The 12,366-nt window shown below is 38.1% G+C and overlaps 1 protein-coding gene across 2 annotated transcripts in view; it reads left to right on the top strand.

Annotated features, from left to right (window-relative positions):
- The window catches only part of LOC120526086 (CD2-associated protein), a 244,183-nt gene that overhangs the window by 32,245 nt on the left and 199,572 nt on the right, over positions 1–12,366 (top strand). For both annotated transcript variants that reach the window (XM_039748981.1, XM_039748979.1), the window contains exon 2: positions 2,841–3,001. In XM_039748981.1, the coding sequence (XP_039604915.1) occupies positions 2,841–3,001 (161 nt within the window). The remainder of the gene's footprint in view (positions 1–2,840; positions 3,002–12,366) is intronic.

Genomic DNA, 12,366 nt, shown 5'->3' with positions numbered 1-12,366 from the left:
CTGGTTTCCTCCTAATGCACGACAATGCTCGGCCTCATGTGGCAAGAGTATGCAGGTAGTACCTGGAGGATGAAGGAATTGAAACAATTGAATGGCCTTCACGATCCCCTGACTTAAACCCAATAGAACATCTGTGGGACATTATGTTTCGTCCATTAGGCGCCGCCAGGTTGCTCCTCAGACTGTACAACAGCTCAGGGATGCCCTCATACAGATCTGGGAGGAAATGCCACAAGACACCATCCGTCGTCTCATTAGGAGCATGCTCCGACGTTGTCAAGCATGCATACAAGCTCGTGGGGGCCACACAAGATACTGAAAAGCATTTTGAGTAGCAGAAATTAAGTTTTTGAAAAAATGGACTAACCTGCCACATCTTCATTTCACTCTGATTTTAGGGTGTCTACACAATTGAGCCCTCTGTAGGCAGAAAACTTTTATTTCCATTAAAAGACTTGGCATCCTTTTGTTCCTAAGACATTGCCCTGTCGTTATTTGTATAGATATCCAACTTCATATTGAGATCTGATGTATCTAATGTGTTTCTTTAAAGTTTTCCTTTAATTTTTGTGAGCAGTGTATATACGTCCATAACCAGCTCGGTCCCCGTGTGAGGCGGCGTTGGGTCCCCCATCCCAATGCCTCCCACGTTATTGGCTACCTGCCTATATAAGGCCGTCCGTCGCTCCAGTCTCTACAGTCTCTTCCTTGCTTCACCACGGGATTCACGTCTCCCTGCTGATAACTACAGCCTTTTTATTTAATCCATGGCTTCTCCAGTGTTTTATTGTTCATTTATTACGATTATAGTTATTGTGTGGGTATTTTAGACTTACTTTACATTGTTCAGGTACCTATTTCCTTTATCATTACAACCGTACCCCCATTAACATGTCTATTGAGGTGATCACCATCGATCAAAGAACTGTCACTTACCGAGTGGTTTCCATGTCCGGAGATGGCACCTACCTTTTCCATTCTCTTTGTTACATATTGCACGGCCATATCAGGCTCACTCTTGATATCCGGAGGAACATTGTGTTTTATGTATTGAATGACTGTGACAGCTGCGGTGGGTTGGCACCCTGCCCAGGATTGGTTCCTGCCTTGTGCCCTGTGTTGGCTGGGATTGGCTCCAGCGGACCCCCGTGACCCTGTGTTCGGATTCAGCGAGTTAGAAAATGGATGGATGGATGGATGACTGTGACAGGTTCAAGGTGTGGACTGATGACGATACAGAAGATAATTATACTACACAGGAGCACTATAAGAGTGAAATGCTTAAGCACTTCATCTATGCATCTGCATGTGAGTTGATGGCTGCCGTTGAATTGTTCGGTTGTCCCTTTCAAGTGTACCAAAGTGGCCAAATATTTTACACATTTCGACAACCGCCAATGCCTCTTAAACATCTTAGATTGACAGGTGACGATTTGAGTAGTGGACACTTTGATGTTTATGAATGTTTAAACTCTCAAGAGCTGGATGTTAAGTTATCGATGAAACTGGTTGTATACTTAAAATGCTTGACAGATGCTGAATGTCTCTTCAACACAAGTCCTACAAATACTGTTGTAATTGAAACAAACCATGAAACTCAAACCGATTATGACAGCAGCAATCCAAGCTGTGAGATTTGAAACAAGATTACTGTTCACTTGGCCAACTGTATGTTGCATGCTCAAGAGTAAGCTCAGCGTACAGCTTGGTCATATTACAACCAGAGGGCCGAACTCACAATGTGGTATTCAAAGAGATCCTTAACAGATAATTATTGGTATGTTTTCCCTCAGTTTAAAAAGGTTTAATTTTCTTCTTAATAAAAATTTTAAGGCAGTTAACATTTTGGTCCAGCTCCAACATCCCACTATCATCTCACTGGTGTCAGTAGGACGATTCTTCGAAGCCATTTGGTACCCCTTGTCTCTGTATGCTCAGCAGAAGGTGACCTGACCTGGAATGTCATTCCTCTCACTCCTTGCAGGGCCATCTCCCAACCGCCATGTCTCCTGTCAACTTCCCAATCTAACTCCTTTTAACCAACTCTCTGCATTGATTTCTTCTCACTTTTCTTTAATTTTCCAATGCATTCTTATCTATCCTGGTCAAGAACTGTTTGTTTGGCACACATGTACTCAATGGGGATGCAGAGCTTCAACTGAGGACAACTACACTAACTGCATGCATGCACTTACTTACTCCCATCTTACCTAAGCTGCACTGTTTTTATGTAAAAACTCTTACACCGCAATTGACTCTCTAACACGCTTTACCACATCCCCTCAGAGCTGACAGTTGCATGGGAGGGATACACAGCCAGACCAACATATGCAAACTGGTGCCCATGGTCAGTTGCATGGCACTTGTGCTCCTGTCATTAAAGCTACATAAAACCACACACTGAAAGACACCCAAGCCCATCTTTAAAACAAAGGACATAAAAAGAGAAATTTTTAAATAATCACACTTAAAGTCATAATCAGTTCACTAAAAGTCCCTTCTTCTTAGTGCACATGGAAATTAGTGGTAGGGTTTCTTATTCATGTGCGCTCAATTTTGAAGTGTACCATTAGGAAAAGATTAGATTATGGACCTTAGTGGATGTCTAGTGAAATGAATGATCAGTTTGCAAGTTACTATTATAAAGCAAGTAAGGTGGATTAAGATATATCCTGCCTGTTTGCTAGACCCTCAACTACAGTGGCTTAAGAATAGTCTTCTGTACTTGCCTTTTCATTAAAGATCATAAGAGCCAACTTCTTATCCTGGATTTTTGTTAGGGAGGAAAATTATGGATCACTGTAGCTGTATATATAAAATAAAATATTTCTATTTTGTAGTTGAAGTTGTAGTGGAATTTGAATACAAGGCCCACCATGAAGATGAACTGACAATCCATGTGGGAGATATAATAAAAAATGTTAAACGCTTGGAGGAAGAAGGGTGGATGGAAGGTGATTTAAATGGCAAAAGGGGCATGTTTCCAGACAACTTTGTTAAGGTAAGTTTATTTTTGTTTAATGCTTTTTCTTTTAATCTTTCAGCATTAGTGACATTTGGTCTCCCCAGCAATTTGTATGTGCTGATTATTTAATTAGAGTCTTGTTAGTGTTAGTGTTTTAATATTGAGAATCATATTTGATTAATGAAATGCACAACTGCTACTTGGTCATAAGAAAAAGCAATTGTCAATTACTAATTATGTATAAGGGAAGACATGTTGATTGGAAAATGGAGTGTAAAATAAGCATTACCGGATGCATTTGTAAGGAAATTCATCAGTATGTTAACTCCTGCTTTTTTTGTAATCTTTTCATTATGTAAAAAATGCACATCAACGTTAGGTAAATTCACAAGCTCATTCATGTAAGATGATATGATCTTTTTAAAGCTATCCTATCATTTTTTTCACGTGAGAGCACTTAAAAGATAAATGATTGTTTAAAAATAATGGTATAACAGAAACTTTGTTTACTTGTAGTATTGTAATATTTGGAAACAGAGAGAGAATGCCCTTTTGCAATTGATAATAATTAAAATACTGTGCTTAATAAGTCTGGGTGCTTCAGGAAGTTCACAGAAATATTTGGTAGAGATGGTTGTTTTATGTCTTCCAGATTTTGTGTCAATTTAAGGGAGTGAGTTTTGAAACTCCAAACCTTCCTTTTTCAAATTTTGAAACAGTAAGGTATTGAATGTCCTTAAAAAAGAGGATAACATAGTAATAGGCAACTTTCTAGTTTAAAAAAAAAAAAAAAATTGTTATTTGCAGACAGCTCCGTCACCTGATTAACAAAGTATGACAAAGAGGTTTGTAATGATCAATCACATGTGTAGGTTGAACTGTGATTAACTGTTATATAGAGGGAGTAAAACCATACTAGAAAAATGAGGATGTGGTAGATGTGGCAATTTAACGCTCAAATCTTATACCCTGGATAAAGTGATCATAGCAACTGGAGATATAAAGGGGTCATCCTAAATCATAAAGGTCTCTCTTAATCAGGAATTTTATGGCAAACTAGCAGAATACCCGCACTTCGCAGCGGAGAAGTAGTGTGTTAAAGAAGTTATGAAAAAGAAAAGCAAACATTTTAAAAATAACGTAAGATGATTGTTAATGTAATTGTTTTGTCATTGATATGAGTGTTGTTGTCATATCTATTTATATATATATATATATATATATATATATATATATATATATATATATATATATATATATATAGCAAAATACCTGCGATTGGCAGCGGAGAAGTAAAAAGAAAAGGAAACATTTTAATAATAATGTAACATGATTGACAATGTAATTGTTTTGTCATTGTCATGAGTGTTGCTGGCATATATATATATATATATATATACGAGTATATATATATATATATATATATATATATATATATATAAACATATATATACATCTATACACATATATACATATATATATATATATATATACATATAGGGTGGGACTCGATTAAAAAATTAATCCAATTAATTAGAGGCTGTGTAAGAATTAATCTTGATTAATCGTATGTAATCGACACGTAAATTTGCCCCAAATCGCAAATGTTTTTTTTTTAATTTAAAACGGTTTTAGTGGGCTTACAGAATCAAATAATAGACATGGACATGAATATTGTAAACTGAAGCTGTTTTAATTTCTGAAAAAAGCTTTTAAACTGCATTTGAATTCAAAACAGAAACAAAAATATCATCCCTGGTTAAAATTGGGCAGACTTAAAAATAAAGTGGTAGTTTAAGTACTTTAATACATTTTCAGAATAGTATTGTCTTTAAATAATAATAACCAAAATTTCAACATAAAGTGCAGTTTTCTTCTTAAAAAAATAAGTCAGAAACATAAAAGGTAATTTGACCAGCTTACTCTTTAAACTCTGAGTAACATTAGCCAAAATTATTTTGTACATTAGGCTAAAACAGTGTGATCATTGAACATTTTGTAATTAGATGTATTTAGAATTACTAACGGTCACGGAAGTCCAATGATCCCCAGTAAGAGCCACAAAGTCCGCTTTCTGTAATGCATCTAATTTTGCTTGCTTTTCAGTGTGCACAAAACCATGCTTTTATCAAGGCTTCATTTCGGGTAGTCGAAATGATCAGTCGTAGGAAGCGCTTTATTCCGACTCTAACATTTTTGTAGCTGTGATGTGTGCATCAGTGTAATGGATGTACCAGGAAATCATGCATTGACAAAAGTTCCGTTTGCTTGGAATTGAAAGTGTGATTAAATGCGTTATTTTTAAGCGTTATGGAGTACATGCATCAAGCTTCTCAGCTGTGCTTGTGCTAAGAAAGGGAAAATTTTAAAAATAACGTAACATGATTCTGCTTTAACCTAATATTTTTTTATACGTCCCAAACCAAGGAGATGCGAAGGTAAAATGAATCAGGTAGCGCCGTACATAGTCAGTACACCCCCTCTCGGGAATCGAACCTCGAATGTCGGCGTTAGAGGCGAAGACTCTACAATTGAGCCACAACGTGTGGCTTGTCTATGCTAAAGTATGTATTGTAGATCGGGTATATATATACATTTATATATATATACCCGTACGCAGTGGAGAAGTAGAAGTTATGAAAAGAAAAGGGAACATTTTAAAAATAACGTAACATGATTGTCAATATACAGTAATTGTTTTGTGAGTGTTATTGAATGTTGCTGTCATCAAGGATTTGATTATCATTATTTCTTTCAATCAGGCTCGTATTTGTAGGATGTGTTCAAGTTACATTCCGTGTTTGTCAATCGTTGTAAAGATAAGAGGTTTCATTCATCGATTAGTTCCTTACTGCATCAATAAACAGCTCGTCTTCCTCTTTATCTGAGACGTGACAAACTGCATGCACGTTTTTTTACACTGTCTTCCTTTAGCAGGACATTCACTTTTTCCACCGTGTGCTTTGTTTCCGCAGTAGCTGCACTTATGAATATGATTGTATGTATAAGGCGCTTCATATTTTTTGCTGCCTTCTCAATTGTGTAATTCGGTTTTGTTCAGCACTCTTTGGAACTGTTGCTTTTGTCTGCGCATTGCGTCAGTTCACGTGAGCCGCTTGGTGTTCTTGCATCGAAGGTTCCCAGCTGTACTGGTGCCATCTCGTGTAATGTCAGCTAAGACCCGGCACTTAAAAGTTTCTCTCGCAGTTTCAATGAGTTTGTGCCAAACACCACCCTGACCATCTCATCTTCCTCTGCATAAGCACAGTCCTTCACCCGTGAACATTTACCGGCAGTGTTTGTATTGGATTGCGCTGATGGACGGCCTTATATGGGCAGGCACTAAATTACAAACGCTAGTGGCAGCCTGTCTATGAACTTAATTTAATATAAACTTACGGTTCACGCCGTGCTTTGTTTCCGCAGTAGCTGTACTTATGAATATGCTTGTATGCATCATTTGCTTCATAATGTTTTTCTGCCTTCTCAATTGTGAAATGGCGTTTTGTGCTCATCGCTGTTTGGAGTTCTTCCTTGTTCTCTACGTACTTACGTAGGAGGCGTGATGATGTCACACGAAACTCCGCCCCCCACGGCCATCTCCAACTCAAGACTCCATTACATTATATGGGGAAAAATAGCTTCCAGTTATGACCCTTATGCGTAGAATTTCGAAATGAAACCTGCCCAACGTTTGTAAGTAAGCTGTAAGGAATAAGCCTGCCAAATTTCAGCCTTCTACCTACACGGGAAGTTGGAGAATTAGTGATGAGTCAGTGAGTGAGTGAGTGAGTGAGGGCTTTGCCTTTTATTAGTGTAGATTAGTGTTTTCAGATGTTAGTGCTGTTCTATCTCTTCCGTAAAAGCACAAATGAATGGCCAAATTTGAGGAATGGAAACATTGCTTGGCTGCAGAAACTAGCAAATGAGAAATACATCAATCTTATTTTAAACATATCTTTGGCATGCAGAAGTGATTTTCATGAAAGAGTTGCAACCAAAAAACCATTCGTCAAAGATAGAAATGAAGCCAAACAACTAGCTTCTGTACAAACACACAAGGACAGGAAGGGCAGAAAAATGGCATTTGGTACTGTGGATGAATGAGTCAAATTTTGAAATACTGTCTCTAAAAGATAAATTTGTCCACTGAAGAGCTGGAGAATGGTTCATGGATGAATGTCTGAAGGCAATGATGAAAGCTGGTGGATGTTTCTTGCAGGTTTAGGGCTGCATATCTGCAAACCAATTTGATCAAAAGTTGATCAAAATTGCTGGACCCATCACTGCTTAGATGTGTGGACAGATTCTTGTCTGTTCTTACCCATTGTCCGGTACTATCAGGGATGTATATAAAAACCTTTGTGCAACAAAAACAAGATCAGGGAGTGCTACAGCAGATGTTATAACCCCATGAAACCCTGATCTTAATATCACTGAGCCAGTCTGGGATTACTGGCAATGACAGAAGCCAGTAAGACTTCCACAGTCTGCATTGGAACTGTGGGAAATTCGCCAAGAAACCTGAAACAATGTACCATGGGAAAAACTTCAGAAACTGCATACAAATGTAGCTAAAAGAATTGCTGCTTTAAGGAGAAGGGTAGGTGAACTAAATATTGATTTATTTTTTTTCTTTTGTAGTGAACTTTCTGGGAAATCTATTGATTGATAAACCTTTCATGGCATTATTAATTAATTAAAATTGTTCACCTTTTCATACTTTGCAGTTCTGCAAAGAATAAAGTGCTTATGACTTGTGAACAGTTGCTTAAAAATGACACACAAAAACACCGCCTCTTCTCAAAAATTGCTTTTTAGCATGCAGAACCAAATATAAGAAGACAAAGCTAAATGAATATATCGTACTGCAGAGTTCAGTGTCGCATTAATATAGTGCATTCACGTTACTGTGAGCAAGTTTATCTCTTTACCCTTGTGTAACTTTGCTCGCCTTTTTTCCTTTTGGTTTAACAAATGATTCATATCAGATGCTTTCATGCATGTCAGTGAGTGCACATGCTCCTGTGTACAGTAATCCCTCCTCGATCGCGGGGGTTGCTTTCCAGACCCCACCGCGATAGGTGAAAATCCGCGAAGTAGAAACCATATGTTTGTATGGTTATTTTTATATATTTTAAGCCCTTATAAACTCTCCCACATTATTAGAGCCCTCTAGACATGAAATAACACCCTTTCGTCAAAAGTTTAAACTGTGCTCCATGACAAGACAGAGATGACAGTTCTTTCTCACAACTAAAAGAATGCAAACGTATCTTCTCTTCAAACGAGCACCGTCAGGAGCAGAGAATGTCAGAGAGATAGAGAGAGAGCGTGACAGAAAAACAAAATCAAAAAATCAATACGTGCTGTTGGGCTTTTAAGTATGAGCACTGCGATAAAGCAGCCGCAAAGAAGGGAGCAATGTGAAGGTAGCCTTTCAGCATTTTTTTACAGGCTCGTCTGTATATTCTAAGCAAACAGCCTCTGTGCAAACAGTCCCTCTGCTCACACCCCCTCCGTCAGGAGCAGAGAACTCAGAGAGAGAGAGAGAGCGAGATTAAAGCAAACAATCAAAAAATCAATATGTGCTTTTGGGCCACCGCGATAAAGCGGCATTTCTTAGAGTAGCGCCCATATCTTCTAGGCAAACAGCCCCTCTGCTCACACCCCCTCCGTCAGGCGCAGAGAATGTCAGAGAAAGACCGAGAAAAGCGAACAATCCGCTCGGGGAAGCACATCGAATATCATTGAGGAGGTTTAGTTAATATGTAATACATGCTCTGATTGGGTAGCTTCTAAGCCATCCGCCAATAGCGTCCCTTGTATGAAATCAACTGGGCAAACAAACTGAGGAAGCATGTACTTTAAATTAAAAGACCCATTGTCCGCAGAAATCAGCGAACCAGTGAAAAATCCGTGGTATATATTTAGATATGCTTACATTTAAAATCCGCGATGGAGTGAAGCCGCGAAAGTCGAAGCGCGATATAGCAAGGGATTACTGTACTCTGCTTTTCTCCTTTAATCCACATTCTTAGTTTACATGTATATTATTTTCTTTTTAGTGGGATTCTACTGACTTAAAAAAATTCATTACATAAATATGATACAGAGTATAATATGTAGGCAGTAAGGCTTTTTTTATGTGGCTTTTAACTTGCCAGTTTAGAAACTATAAATAACATCTGGGTATCTTTTTCAATTTGTCTGGATTTGTGAATTCTTCATTTTTATACTTGACTGTCTGCCAGGAGAGTGAAACTTTAAGCATGTTCATTGATCACTCTGCTGTTTTGTTTCTTAAAGTCCTGCTTTGAATGTCTGCCTTCTGAATCTTTTGCCTTGCTCTGTATGGTTTGTAGCATTAGAGCACTGAAATCGTGGCTGCTGATATGCAGACATATGTGAGTAATAGATTAAAAATCAATAATCTCAAGCAGTCGTAGCAATTAGCAATAGTAGTAATGTCTTGGTTGTATTTTTAAATTAATCTAATTTAAAGATGTATCAAAAACGTGAACATATTTGGGTGTGGCAAGACTTTACTGGTCCTGTATGTTTATTCTGAAATTGATGCCTGCAATATGTTCTAAAAAAATTGGGATTTGGTCATTTAGGATTGGTAAAAATGTGACAAGCAGAAGTAACAATATAACATGAAACAGCTGATGGTAAACAAATGAGGTAGCTTACAACGAAAGACCTAGTCCTTCAAAAGCAAGGATAGATTACTAATTAATTGAGAACTATAATCTTCAAAGATAAATTAGTAGAATTTTTCGCATTTCACCCTTTATCATGCACAAGTAATTAAACATTCAGGGGATCCGGTCAAATCTCAGTGCATAAAGGGAAAGACTGAAAACCACTTCTGAAATCTCTTAGATGTCACTATTCTAAAAACCATCATGTATCTGTAATGGATATTATTACTTAGGCTCAGGAATACATTGGTAAAATTTGTCAGTTAACACCATTTGCCACTGAATGCACAGATGTAAATTAATGCTTTTCTTTGTAAAGCAGAAGCCATACATTAACACTGTCCAGAAGTGTTACAAAGTTATCTTGGCTTGGTATCATTTGAGTTGAGACACATGGAAATTGTATTTTGTGGTCTGATGAGTCAACATTTCACATGGTTTTTGGAAAAATCAAAACAGCCATCGATTTCTATGGGCCAAAGAAGAAAAGGACCATTGAAGCTGTTAACTTAAGGTCCAGACAACAGCATCTGTCATGGCAAAGGGTTCGTGTGTCAGTGCTGACTTGCTTATCTGTGAGGAGATGATTAATGTAGAAAGATATGTATAAGTTTTGGAGCAGCTTATGCTGCCATCCAGTTGCTGTCTTTTTTAGGGACATTTCAGTATTTTTCAGCAGGACAACACCAAACCACATTTAGCCCAGATTACAGTGTATAGCTGGATTAGCAGACAGTGTGGGTACTAGACTGGCTTGACTGCAGTCCTAACCTGCCTTTGATTGAGAATGTGTGGCACAATATAAAGCGAAGAATACATCAATAAAGTCCTTGTACAATTGGACAGATGAAGACCTGCATAATGGATGAATGGGAAAAATTCCGCCTACTGAACTTAACTTGTAAGTGCCCAAATGCTTAAGAAATGCTATTAACTCTTTCAAGGCTGACGTTCGACTGTCGAAGGAAAGTTCGCTTCGTTGATTTGACCTCAATTCCCTGTACACGCATAAGTAGTGAAGAGCAAACAACCCCTAAAATGGCATTGATGTCTGATGAGAAACCAAAGCGAATGCACAAAGCAACATACTCCATGGATGGCGTTTTAGATGTTATCACTGAATCAGACTCGTGACTTGTCAGACTCCAAGATTGATGCAGATGATTAGTAGATGGAGATCAACGAAAATGAGGTACCAACATCAGTTGATCGACCCCCAGCTGATTGTGGTGCTGAACACATTCGTGTAGCTAATGCACCTACAGCAACTAAACACGCATGCAACAGAGTACATGCGCTAGTGAGGTATTGAGCTGTGAAAATGGACAGAGAACATTTCAGAAACTGAAGCTGTAGCATACGATAAAGTTGAACATGATGACACAAAAGAACTTTTGCAGAAAAAAGGAGCCATGTCTGTTGTGTAGGGATAGTTCGGTTTTAAAAGGTCAGATGTGGACCAAACAACTTTTTACTGCAAATGCTAAAGTTGTTGCCAGAGGAAGCAACACAAGCAATTTGCTGTACCACCTCAGCCGTAAACATATTTTGGGGTACCATGAATGTAAGGAACTAAGATTGGCACCCTCCACGTCCTCAGGTAAATCTGAAAAAGCTAGAGGACACTCGAGTCAGACGTCACTTGTAGCCACGTTTGCTAGAGATACTGCCTACGGCAAATAAAGCAAACGGTGGATCGAGATAATCAATGCCTTACAATCCATATAGCTAACATGTCAGTGGACAGAGATTGTTAACATTAGCAGAAAGTGTAGTTGGTTTACAAAAAAATATTTACTATTTATTCCTTTTCTAAAACATGTTCAGTGCAATACAACTTTTGACAAGCACCTCTGGATATTTTGCTAAGTCTAAATGCCTCTTTGGATGGTTGAAAATATGTTGTCAAAATGAAAGTTTAATTTGTTTGCAAAATTTGCTCAATAAAAAGGTTCTATATTTTGACTGCAGCTGTCTTGCAATGTGATTGATTCATTGTCTTCATTAGTGCCACCCCCTTGAAAACTATCAGTTTATGGGGGCCATGCAAACCTGTGTGCATATTCAATTTTTTTTGTACAATTCTCATGACAGTGGAAGGTTAACATCCATTCATGCATGGGGGGAAAAAATAAGGTTGAATACCGTGACACCAGTATAATTTTGAACAACAACTACATTTATTTTTATAGCACATTTTCATACAAATAATGCAGCTCAAAGTGCTTTACATGATGAAAAAAGAGTAAAAAGACTAAAGAATTAAAATAAAGGAACTCTAATTAACATAAAATAAAAGTAAGGTCCGATGGCCATGGAGGACAGAAAAAACAAAAACTCCAGACGGCTGGAGAAAAAAATAAAATCTGCAGGGGTTCCAGGCCACAAGACCGCCCAGCCACCTCTAGGCATTCTACATAACATAAATAATCAGTCGTCATTGCATTCGGGTTTTTCATGGAAGAACTTGATGATGACGGTCATGTGGACTATTGGACCTTTAATCCATCAGTGTAGGGTCATCAAGGTGCTTTGATCAGGTGGTGGTGGCACAGGTCGCCACCCCAGAAAACCGGAAAAAGAACAGAAGAGAAAGTAGGGGTTAGTACGGATTTTGAATATGAATACAGTAATCCCTCCTCGATCACGGGGGTTGCGTTCCAGAATCCCCCGCGATAGATGAAAATCCGCGAA

The sequence above is a fragment of the Polypterus senegalus genome, chromosome 3 (assembly GCF_016835505.1).
Source record: "Polypterus senegalus isolate Bchr_013 chromosome 3, ASM1683550v1, whole genome shotgun sequence".
Lineage (NCBI taxonomy): Eukaryota > Metazoa > Chordata > Cladistia > Polypteriformes > Polypteridae > Polypterus > Polypterus senegalus.
Note: the sequence above shows the minus strand (reverse complement) of the source record. Positions and strands in the feature narration are given on the sequence as shown.